The 13,058-nt window shown below is 38.7% G+C and overlaps 1 protein-coding gene across 1 annotated transcript in view; it reads left to right on the forward strand.

Annotated features, from left to right (window-relative positions):
• The window catches only part of SIDT1 (SID1 transmembrane family member 1), a 91,737-nt gene that overhangs the window by 22,175 nt on the left and 56,504 nt on the right, over nt 1-13,058 (forward strand). Inside the window, exons 2-3 of the mRNA XM_045902886.3 lie at nt 4,926-5,047; nt 6,210-6,380. Coding sequence (XP_045758842.1) covers nt 4,926-5,047; nt 6,210-6,380 — 293 coding nt within the window. The remainder of the gene's footprint in view (nt 1-4,925; nt 5,048-6,209; nt 6,381-13,058) is intronic.

A 13,058-nucleotide genomic window follows, 5' to 3' on the forward strand; every position in this document is an offset into this window, starting at 1 on the left:
CTGACTAGATCGTGAGTTCCTCAAGGACAGGGCTGCCTTTAGTGTGCCTGCAGCACCTCCCTTAACTCAGTGAATCTTTGATGCATGATGGAAGGAGCATGGAAGGGTAGCAGGAAAGGGTGGAAAGAGGGAGAGAAGGAAGGAAGGACCAAATAACCTGAACACTCCCAAGATATACACTTAGTGAACATAACACAGTTATTAAACTGTAAATATTAGGAAAAGCAAATACTATTTTAGCTATTTTACAGGGAGACTCAGTTTTTCAAGATCACATGGGAAAACAGTGCTGTGCTTAATAATGGAAGCCAATAATCTCCGATTTATAATCTGATGTTCCAACTAATAGAGCCTACAGCCTCATTAATTTAGCAAAACGAAACCAGATTTTAAATGAAACTCGTTTTCATCCTCTTTATGCAACAGAATTATATTACTTATAATTTTGAACTTTTCCCTACTGACACATTCCAACAGATTAAAAAGTGAGTCTCGAAGCTTTAAGACCTTTCATAATTGTGATCTATATAATATCAGAAATGGGAGTACTTAAATAATTCTTCTCTCTTATCTATAACACAACTCCTTGCTTATAATAAACATAGAAAGAAAATAAGATATATGTACAGCAGTCATATATCCCTTATCCGTGGTTTCACTTTCCACAATTTCAGTTACCCATGGACAACCACAGCCCAGAAGCAGATGATCCTCCTTCTGACATATGGTCGGAAGGTCAATAGTAGGCTAATACTGCGTCACAATGCCTACATCTGTCACCTTGCTTCATCTCATCACATAGGCATTTTAGCCTCTCACATCATCACAAGAAGGGTGAGTACAGTATGATATTTTGAGAGAGAGAGAGAGACCACATTCAAGAACTTTTATTACACTATATTGTTCTATTTTATTATCAGGTATAGTTATTCATACCTTACTATGCCTAATGAATAAATTAAACTTCATCATAGGTATGTATGTGTGGAAAAAATATGGTATATATAGGGTTTGGTATTATCTGCAGTTTCAGGCAACCACTGGCAGTCTTGGAACATATCCCCACATGGGCAAGGTCGGGGGGACTACAAAGTGTTCAGGACAACAGGAAGAAGCCACAGGAGGGAAAATCTTGGCTCTTAAGAACGGTCTGTTACAAGGTGTCAAATTTATCATGCATGGTCAATACTCGGTCCCTCATTGAGTTTTGCCTTTACAGGGCTTACTTCACTGCGGCAAATGTAATCCAATTTTCTCAGTTGCACATTAGCCTCTGAAAAAGCAAAGCAAAATTTGAACAGGACTCTTTATCCTTTCCTGGGGGCAATGCATTTGTGTCAAAAAAAACTACCCAGTGTTTCTATCTCCTGCTTTAATATATTTTTCTGCAATTTATTATGTCAGTATCTCTGAGTTTGTTTTTATTGTAATTAGTAAGACCATTATTAAATAATACAAAAGTAAATGGATTATAAGAGCCAGACAAGGAATAAAATTAGGTGTGGCAATGAGCAGTGAGTGGGGTGATATGGTGGTGATATATCTGTTCTGCTCCCTACAGATCTCCTTCCTACTAGCCCAGTTTCTGCCCCATTAGACACCAGCTTCCAGACATACTCGTGACATTTGGTGGTGTCATGGTTGTGCACGTCATAATAATGGGCAGTTGGCAAGTTGCTGACAAATGGGGTCATCTGCTAGCTGGTTCCATTGGAACAGTACAGGCTGCAATCCATGTGCATCAGAACCCTGCAGCATGCTTGGTAAGCATGCGTATTTTGAGGTTCTCTTCTTGATCTGCTGAATCAGAAATGCTAGGGGTGAGCTTGAGGATCCGAATGCCAAAAAGCACACTAACCTTTGAGATTCACTCTCTTTAAGTGTGGGGAAACAAAATGGAGGGAAATCCCTTCTGGCACTAAGTACTTAAGAAGGGAGAAGGAAGCTGCAAGCCTAGGTAAAGAAAAGAGAGTGGACGAGCTAAAGAGGAAGCTTGCCTTAGTTCACAGCTTTCCTTAGGTTTTACCTCAGTTCTGACTGCTGCAGATTTAAGCCAGACTACAAGGGTGCTCTCACACCACGTGCTGCATAATGCTGGTGAGTGTTTGTATTATGAAGTGCAGAAGTGAGCTTGCTTCCAAACTAACATGTTTTGTCAACACTAGGGACACCAAAGATGAAGTTTACAGCTCCCTAAAAGAGCCAGGCAGGTAAAGAGTTAAAATACTGTATGATTCACAGCAAGATACCACTTCACACCAACTAGAACTGTAATAATCAACAAGTGTTGACAAGGATGTGGGGAAATTGAAACCCCTCTATATTACCAGTAATGTAAATTGCTAGAATGTAAAAAGATTAATCTCTTTAGAAAACATTTTGGCAGTTCCTCAAAAAGTTAAACATAGAGTTACCATGTCCCGCAATAATTCTACTCCTAGGTATACACTTGAAAGAATTTAAAACATATTCACACCAAAACTTGTATATAAATGTTCATAGCAGCATTGTTTGTAACAGCCAAAGAGTGGCAAAAACCAAAATGTCCATAAACTGAATAATACATAAACAAATGTGGTGCGTGCATACAATGGAATATTGTTTAGCAATAAAAAGAAATGCTACAACTTGGAAGAATCTTGAAAACATTATGCTAAATGAAATAAGCCAAAAACAAAAGGGCATATACTATTCCATTTGTATGAAATGTCCAGAATGGGTCAGTTCAGAGACAAAATTAGATTACTGGTTACCAGGGATTAAGGGAAGGAGGGAATGAGGAATGACTGCTAATGGGTACAGGGCTTCTTTCTGGAGTGATGAAAATATTCTGGAATTAGATGTGGTGATAGTTGTACATCTCTGTGAATATATTAAAAACTGCTGAATTGTACCCTTTAAGAGTGAGTTGTGTGGTGTGTGAATTATATCTCTATTTTTTTTTTAAGATTTTATTTATTTATTTGTCAAAGAGAGAGAGAGCACATGCACAAGCAGAGGGAATGGCAGGCAGAGGCAGAGGCAGATGCAGGTTCCTCACTGGGCAAGGAGGAGCCCGATGCGGGACTCAATCCCAGGACCCTGGGATCATGACCTGAGCTGAAGGCATACGTTTAACTGACTGAGCCACCAAGGCATCCCTATATCTCTATATTAAAGAGCAATGGAAGAAGTGTCCAAGAACAAAAATAATAAATTGGACTACATGAAAAAAATGCTTGGTGGCTGTCTATAGGAAAAACTCACTTCCATTTTCTTCTGCTCACACTCGACACTTCTGATACCAGATGTGTGGGTTTTCTACACATCAAGTAATTCTGTGACACCAGCTGGGTGTCCTGCAGTCAGTTCAGTTCTACCTGGTTTTAGCATCAGATCTCATAGGTTAAGGGCTCAGCCCCACAAGACTGCCCACCCCCCCACTTAAGATGCCAATCGCAAGTCCAGGTATTAGAGTAAATCTGAAAATTCCCAGAGCTGCTGAAGGCCTTGCCCTGTAGGACAATGCCCAGATGAAATTGACATCTGAGGGGACATAGCCCTGGGGTTAAGAAGACTGGATCAGGTCCTGTCAATGAGGAGATGAACTATGAGAATGGTGAGGACATCATTGTGGGTGGAGGGGAAGGTCTGGATACAGACAGTATGAAGGACATAGAAGCAGTAGAACTCAATGAATGACCCATCGACTGAGAAGGCTAAAGGAGTAGGAATCAAGGATGACTCTCATCTAACAGTTCTCATTAGATGAAATAGCTTCCTGGTGAGGCCTTTCAATAAGCAAGGAAATTCAGAAGAAATTAAAGTTAAGAGCGAAGAGAGTGATAGATTCCATTTCTGACAGGTAGAATTTGAGGTACTAGTGGAACATCCAGAACTTAGGGAAAAGGTCTGCACTAGAGGTAGGGTGTTGGCAATTATCAGCTGCAGCGTAGTAGAGTTTAGGCACAAGAAAATGTTCCCTTCATGAGCAAGTGCTTCTTATCAAATTAATAAATTACTCTTGGATTGTTTCAACATTAAAAAAAGCAAACTGGTTTAATGAAGAATGATATAAGAGAACCAAATAGTAATTATATGATATCCATGTGGTTCTGTTTCCTCTGTTTCCATTTTGAACATGTATAGATAGACCTTTCAGGGTTTAACTGCAAGATTTTCTTGTTTCATTTCTTCCCCCTAATAAAGAAGTTTTCAAGAGAATACTAAGGTTTTAAAACAGCAGGAGGGGAAATCTCACGTGAAAGGTCAGGTTTTACTCTTTCTTTCTTAACATGTCTTTTTTCTATTTTGTTCTTTCCATGTAGTCTATGGTATTATACAAAATGAAGGAAAACACCAGAACCATCTAGATCCAGGGCCACAGTTCAATTTTCTGTCTTTAAAACAGCCTTGAAAGTGTTAAATCCTTGGGGTTGATCTGTGTATTCAGAAGGAGCCATGGAGCTGCTGATGTAGAAAAGCATTTTGTGTCAGGGACTGATTTATGCCTTGGAGCAGGACAAAGAGAAGAATACTCGGCCCCTATGGTATCTGTTGCTAGGGGAGCATCAGGCCATCTGCTAGGCTTTAATAAAACATGACAATAACACTTTGGTTTGAAGCAGAGAATGATTTTCGAAACCAAAATGAAAATCTGTCAGAAATTGAGGAGCTTGTAGGTTTTGTGTTTTGTGTTTTTTGTTTTTTTGAAGACATTTGTACCTGTACCATTTATATTCAAATGAGAAGAGATATCAATATCTTTCTTTTTCAAAACCTTGTATTGACTGCCCAATGCGAACTCCTCAGCCTGCCATTTGAAACCTCCAGAATCTTGTTTCACTGAAGATCACGTCCGGTGGCAGCTATGATGTGTGTGTGTGTGTGTGCATGTAGGTGCATGTGTGATTTGCCTTACCTTCTCTCTCTGCCCTGGCTCACAGGTGAATGCTGTTCGGGTGTATGTGAATAGTTCCTCAGAGAACCTCGACTACCCAGTCCTCGTCGTGGTTCGCCAGCAGAAAGGGGTGCTGTCCTGGCAGGTTCCTCTGCTCTTCCAAGGACTGTAAGTGGATCTTCTCCTGGACAACTTCGCTACATTTGTTTTCTTTCAATGACCTAGACCTTAATTGGTGTTTTCCCTAGTAAAAGGAGAAATCAGACTTTTGGAATGTTGACATCATATGTATCCTAAGTGCAAATAATGGTCATAGCACATAGCCCAACCTGTCCAAGTCTGTTCAGTTTCCATCCTCTGTTTTTGTCTTTTAAGTACACTGGGCATGGAGCCAAATGTGGAGCTTGAACTCACAACCCTGAAATCAAGACCTGAGCTGAGATCAAGAATCAGATGCTCAACCAGCTAAACCACCCTGGCACCCTGACTCTTTGAATTCAGATAAGCACTCTACCTAGATGTGTAGCACCTGGAAGAACTTTAAGCATTTTAATTCTATCCAGAATATTCTGTAGCTCTTGGTTAGTGGATCATCCACTGAGGACAGGGCTAGGTTCAAGAGTCAGTGTAAATGAGTAATACCTCCATTCTTCAAAATGCCCGCAGAGTGTGTATCCTTCATTCTATAGCATTTAAGTGCTACTAAATAAATGCTAGAAACTAGGGATACAGCAGTGGGGGGAGAGGAAAACAAAATCCCTGCCCTCATGTAGTTTATACTTTTGCAGGAGAAACTGTATAAGGTACTATTGCACTACTAAGAAAAAAACCAGAAGGCATTCAGACATAGGTACATAGTATGGCTTTAACTCATTTTTAGTGGCTGAGTAATTTGAGGATTGAAATAGTAACTCTCATAGCCTTGACTTGGGCTCTGGGGCTTTTTTTTTTTTTTTTTTTTTTTATGTTCCATTTAGCAAAAGCTTAAAAAGTGGAAATATGAAATCAACTGGTTGTTTTATCAGCACAATTTCCCCTTCAATATTTGGTATTTTTTTCCTCATTGAATTAGGAAGATGGTGTAACATAATATAGACAAAATCAAAGTGAACTGGCCAGCACTGAAGAGTCCTCAAGTCCCCGTTATTACATCACACAAGCCTATGCCCAAGACTCAATCACTATCATAGGTCCAGTCTGAAATTTAAAACATAAGGACTTGAAAACAAATTTGGAGAGAAATGAAATAAGATTGGCTTTTTTTTCCCTTGCTTGTTCACCGAGTCTCTCTTTTGTTCTTGCTTGTTTTTCTTTCCATCCACTGCTACAGATACCAGAGGAGTTACAACTACCAGGAAGTAAGCCGCACCTTGTGTCCCTCAGAGGCAACCAATGAAACAGGACCTCTGGAGCAACTGGTAATTGTAGATGTCACCTCCATGGCTCCACTGGGCGCCCAGTACAAACTGCTGGTTACCAAGATCACGCACTTCCAGCTACAGTAAGCAGGACGTCTTGTGGCCTTTCTCAATTCATTTGTCTGCACATGCTCAGTCCAGTCTCCCTTCTGCCAAGTCAGCACTCAAGAAGGAAATTAGCCACTTGGCATATTGTCTTAGCACCTTCTGACCAGTCCTGCTCACAGCTGGGCAGCAGGACTGTAATCTGTGCAATAGGGAAGCAGTAGGGACTGGTGCAGAGGGGAACAGTGCCTGGCCTCAGAGGCATGTCTATTCTCAGGGGTCTGTGTCCTCACAGACCTCACAGACCTCACAGACCCTGCCTGCCTGTAGTCCAAGCAAGAGGCCCTGGTGACTGGGTACTTTTGTATTATGCGTCAGTACCACTCTCCTGAAGGAAGTTTTATTTTTCTTCTGAGGAAGACCTTAACCTATTTTCTTGTCCTTATTGCTAGTCCAGGTTTCTCCTTCCAAGTTAAGAATGTATACAGGTAGAAAATAGTGTCATATGGCTTTGTCCTTTGTGCAACAACTAATGACTATTTCCTCCTTCTCGCACTACCATCCTTTAAAACAAAATCAGTTGTTTTTGAACTCATCTCATATTGTTTGTATTAAACATACATATAATAAATTCAGTTGGGGGAATGGTCTCCAAGAGATCTGTTCTTTTCCAGAGGTTACTCTTGTAAAATATTGCATAAACCTGTGTGAAAATTTAAACAGAAAGGTCATTCCTTAATAAGGCCAGACAGTTCAGGGACTTTCTGCCCCATTCTCTTCTAAGATCAAGGCTTCTCAAGGGTTCAGACCACTTCTGCCTCTCTCAGTGTTTTAAGTAAATTTTAAAAGAAAATATCATTAAATTGGTTTATTAAAATTAGAATTTGTACTCATCAAAATGTATCAGTAAGAGAACAAAAGGACAAGCCATAGACTAAAAGACAGCACATATAACTATAAAGGGTTCATAGCAGAATATATAAAGAACTCCTACAAATCAATAAGAAAAAACAGGTAAGCTCTTGGCTGCTGTCCCCATTATCACCCACCCTTCTGTGGCTCTGGCTTCTTATAGGCAAGAATCTTGGCACCAATGAGTCTAGGTACTGCTGAGGGTAGAGACTAGCCCCCGCATGTGCACAAGTTTGTGTATCCAAGTCTCTGTGCCCATAGGTCCAGACTCAGCTTCACTGGAACAAATAGGCTTTCTGAGGAAAAAATGAGGCGGTCTCAGGAGCAAAAACTGAGAAAATAATTTTGACCTGGACCTCTCACTAGAGCTTTGGAACAGAGAGTGAAGAGTCTCAGAAGGGGAGTCAATGTTTATATTTACCCAATGGAATAAAAAAAAATATATATATATATATATAAAACATAAATAGACTCAAATATGCCAAGAAAAAGACTAAGAATGTCAATGGGATTTAGAAAAAAAAAGGAAACTAAGTATGTGTTGCTTAATAGAGTACAACCCTAAGTAAAAGAATATATAAATGTAAATAAAAGGATAGTAAACCAAAAGAAAGTTGATGTAGTATATATATCATATTATACAAGATATTCCTTAATGCAAGAAGCATTATTAGAGATAAAGGGACAGTTCATATTTCTAAAAGACTCATTCACCAGGAAAGCAAATTTAAGTTCTAAATTTGTATGTACCTAGTAATATCACTTTGTAATATACAAAGAAAAATTTTCAGAGTGAAAGAAGAATTGGACTAACTCACAATCTCTGTGGAGATTTCTCTATAGCTAAAAGAATAAACAGACCAAAACATATTTATATATATATAGTAATTAGATAGAACAGGCATTGGTGAACTATGGCCCAGAAACTGGCCGCTGGGTTTTGTAACTAGAGTTTTATAAGAACGCAGCCCTACCCATTCATTTACGTATTGTCTCTGGGGGCTTTCACACTACAATGGCAAAGGTGAGTAGTTGGTATGGAGACATTATGGCCTATAAGCCTAAAATATTTACTATTTGGCCCTTTGAGATATAAAAAGCAGATGAACAAGATCAACAAGCTTGAACTAACTAATGTACTTAGGAAACTGTATCTCAAAATGATAGAATGCTTAAACTTTTCAAATGCACATGCAACATTTACCAAGGTTGCCAAGTTCTAATGCATATCTTGATAAATTTAAAAGAATTGAAATCTTGTATATGGAATTGAGACAGAAATCAACTACAAAATTATGTCTGTAAAACCCCCAAATGTTTGGAAATTAAGTAGTCTACTTCTAAATAACTTATGAGTCAAAAAAATAATAACCATGAAAATTAGAAAATATTCTGAATGAGTGATAATGAAAATATGACATATCCAAACTTCTGGGATGCAACTAAGCAATGCTTAGAGGAAAATGCATAGTTTCAAATGTATATGTTAGAAAGGAAGACTGGCTGAAAATCAATGTGTTAAGTGTCCATTTTAAGAAGTTAGGAAGTAAAACTCAAAGAAAGTGAAAGGAAGTAATGAAATAAAAGCATAAAACAATGAAATAGAGAACAAATCAACAATGGACAAAATCAACCAAACCACAAATCAATTATTTGAAATGACGAGTAGTATTTTTATACCTGTTTTTTAAAAACATAAATAAGGCAAGCCCATTGGGAAAAAAAATAGGCAAGAGATTTGAACAGACACTTTACCAAAAAAGGTATCCAAAATGATCCCCCAAACACAATCTTACTGGCTATCAGAAACACAAATTAAAACTATAATGAGATTTCACTATACCCACCAATTTCTATAATTTGAAAAGACTGACAATGTGATTTCACTCCTACTTATTATAAATCCAAGTCCTAAATATATAATTGTCCTATTCATCCGATGGAATACTACACAACAATAAAAAGGTACAAACTATTGCTGTACCCGGCAACATGGATAAATCTCACAAACGCAATGTTAAGCAAAGGAAGCCAGACAAAAGGAATACATAACTGTTCGATTCCATTTATACAAAGTTTAAAAATAGGCAAAACTATTCTGTAATGTTACGAGTCAGGATAGTGATAACTTTGGAGAGGAAAGAGGAAGTGTATGGTTGTTTACCTGGTGAATTCATTCAGATATATACTTATGACTTGTGTTTTTTTCTATATGTTTGTCACACTTCAATAGAAAGATTAATTTTTTTAATCAGAATATTTTTTATTATATTTAAAATTTTTTAAATATATTTAATTTTTTATTATAAATATTTAAATATATTTAAATCTTTATTATATTTAAAAATATATATTACTTTTTTGCAGCTTATTTTTCTGATCAGAATGTCTTGTTCTATTATAAAGCTCACCTTAAATTTTCTAAAGCAGTTTATAAAGAAGTCTATAGCCAGTGGAGTTGCTAATAGGAATCAAATATTTATCTTGGTCTTCTCTGCAGCTCTTGACAATGTATACCCATACAGATGGATGGACAGATGGATGAATGAATAGCTAGAAAGATGGAGAAGTAATCACAGCATTTTTACCAAGTCCCTCCATTAATTTTGGTGTAGAAAAAAGTGACATGATAAGATCAAGAGCAAAAAACCCCTCACTCCCACCTCTGGGGGAAAAAAAAAAAAGGCAGAAAAAGTTTTCTACCCTGATCAATTAAGTGAGAGTTTCTAGGAGGGAGGTTTGAGCATTAGAATATATATATTTTTTAAGTTTCCCAGGTGATTCTAATGTGTAGCCAGAGTTGAGAACCAGTACCTCTAAGCAATTTCTAAATATGGTGCTTACATTTAATTATCTTAATACTTAAATCTATTTATGATATTAAACAATATGAGAATTCATGGTGATACATTTGAAGGAGGTGGCAGCACATTACTTGAACAGAGTGCAGTTTGAACTTCAGAGAAGCCTCACATTTACTGATTGGTCTCTGTGTCTTTGACCTGTCACTGTCACCTGGTGGTAGTGTACTTGAATTCTAGAGCTGGTTTTCCTGGGAGGCTAATTAGACCCTTTGGAGAACTGAATTCTGTGAAACTGAAATCATAAGGTCACAACTCTGTGCAAGTGTTAATGAATGATATGCATGCTAGTGGAACTGCAAATCTATTCCCTCACATTGTTTTCTGTTTCCACCTCTTATAATGTGACTTGACCTCAGCAACCAGACATTCAGAACATTTCAAAATGCAGTTACTAGGGCTTTGATGAGAATAAGTTAAGTCTGAGAAGAGATGGTAACTGAAATATATATGCATCTCTTCCTCCCTGGCTCTGGATTGTCCCACACCAACCTTGCTGGAGCCCCAGAAATCCAGAGGAGGATGGTAATGGGCAAGAGCTGGGGATTGTGGTGAGACCTGAAGTCCAGGTATTGAGAGAAACACTGAAAAATCAACTCAAAAGTCCTAACATGGCAGTTTCTGTTGTATGTTTTTGAGTGGCAGACTAGAAGCTATGTGAAACATGTTTCAGGATTTTTTTTTCCTAGAATCATGAATTTTAAGAATGAAAGGAACTTTGGAAGTTGAATCCACTCACCTCATTTTTACAGATGAGCAAACTGATGCCCAGAGAGGTTAAGTGACTTATCTAAACCCACAGCTAGGAAAGGGTAAAATCAGGACTAGATTCTAGTTCTAACTCCCAGTTCTGAGCTCCTCCCACAATAATATGCTATTTCTACTTTGTGTTTAAAACTGTCCTCTGAATTTTTATGTTGCCCTAAATACATTTCTCAATTCCATGAAACATTTATTTATTTCAATCGAGTCTTTAAAATTCTGCCTTAAAGCATTACTCCCTGCCATCTAACTATCCCTCACCCCCCTCCACACACACAGCTCTGCCACCACTCATTTTCCCAAATTCAAGTGATCTAGCATTCTGTGAAGCAGCGTGTGAAGTTGCAGACAGGGAAGAGCACGAGGATGTAGGGGCAGGCAGGCACCTGATCATGGGGTGGGAGGAGCTTGGAAGGGGTGTGAAGAAAGTTAGGTAGTTGTCTAGGTGGTAATAGTTGTGTGGAGGACTTGAAGGGGACAAGACCGGAGGCAGAGAAATTAGAAGGCTTGATGCAGTGGTCAAGGTAATAATGAGATGAACTGAAGAATTTAGAGACGACATTGGCAAAACTTGATTGGACATGAAGAGTGAGGGAAATGGGAGAGTCAAAGATGGCCTCTTCCCTTGTAATTGGTGGTGCCACTAAGGAAATGAGAAGGTTGAGGAAGGAAGGAAGAGATGGTAAGTTCACTTTGGGACATGTTGAACTTGAAGTGCAGATGTTGGGCAGAATGTTGGATATACAGCAGCCTGGTGCTCAGAAAAAAGTTCTGGATTACAGATAGCAGACTGAGTAGAAGTGCTTCAGGGAGGCTGGTCCACACAGCGCCTGAGGTGGAATAACAGGAGACAGCACGGAGAAACAGGTCATAGTACCCGACCCTTGATCTTTGAGATCCTGTATGCTGCACTAGAGAGCTGTTGGGTTTTTTTTTTTAAGATTTTATTTATTTATTTTAGAGAGAGCATGCGTGCAAGCAGGGGGAAGAGCACAGGGAGAGGGAGAGAAAAAACCCCAAGCAGACTCCCTGCTGAGCATGGAGCCACACACAGTGCTCAATCTCGTGACCCCAGGATCATGACCTGAGCCACAGTTAAGAGTCAGATGTTTGACTGAGCCTCCCAGGTGCCCCTGCGCTAGGGAGTTTAAACTCCACCTTTCAGGTTATGGGAGCCACTAAAGCTTTTAAGCAACACAATAAAATAAACAAATCTGATTTTTAGAGATGAATTTAGTAGTCACGTGGAAGATGAATTGGAGAGAGGAGAGGGTAGAGACAAATAAGAAAATGAAAAGTTATTTGAATAGAGAAAAATAAACAATGATTAGGAACTGAACATATTATAGCAGCAACAAAGCTGTAACGGAGAAAAAGAGTCAAGTAATATACATAGGGATAATCCACAAACTTAAAAAAAATACATGTGGCAGAATAAAAAATACAGTCCTACACGAGTACTTGCAGGCTTCAACCCTCCTCCAGCCTTTTAAGTAGGGATTTGAGTCTTTGTTTTGAGAGACTTTTGAGTGAAATCGCACCGCTACGATGCTATGAAAAGTAGTAGATTTTTTGAGGAAATGGGTAAGTGAGGAGGCTTTTAGACCATTTTGCCATGTGTCATACTATGTAATCACCCTTTGGTATTTGGGGGTAGACTACAATAATGATTTCCATTACTTTTCCAATTTTTTTCTTAATGAATGCTATATTGGGCAAAGATGGTACTTCAGGTGAGTCAGGTACATCCGGGTTACTTATACATTAATAGAGTCAGTAAGACGTGGTGATCAATCAAATGTGGAAGTTGATAAAAAGGGAGTCCACGATGACTCCAGCAATGATGTCAGAAGTCTGGTGAGGCTTACTATAAGCAAAGAGCCTTAGCGGGTCAGGATCAGGAAAATGACAGCACATTCCGTTTTGATCCTGTGGAGTTTGAAGTGTTTGAGGGGCAGCCAAGCACAGAAGCCCAGCAGACGATCACTCTTCCATGACGGGAGCTCAAGGGATAGCCCTGGGCTAGACATGGAGACTTGAGATTCATTGATATTTTTTGTGAGTTTTGGGGCCATTGAATATATATGTGGTTTTTATGGCAACTGAATATATATATAAGGTACGTGGCTAAGGAAAATGAGAAGGTCAAGAATAGCAGGTAACATTCTTATGTAAGGGATG

The sequence above is a fragment of the Mirounga angustirostris genome, unplaced genomic scaffold, assembly GCF_029215605.1.
Source record: "Mirounga angustirostris isolate CCGP_5_RB_7025 unplaced genomic scaffold, mMirAng1.0.hap1 SCAF_1, whole genome shotgun sequence".
Taxonomy (NCBI): domain Eukaryota; kingdom Metazoa; phylum Chordata; class Mammalia; order Carnivora; family Phocidae; genus Mirounga; species Mirounga angustirostris.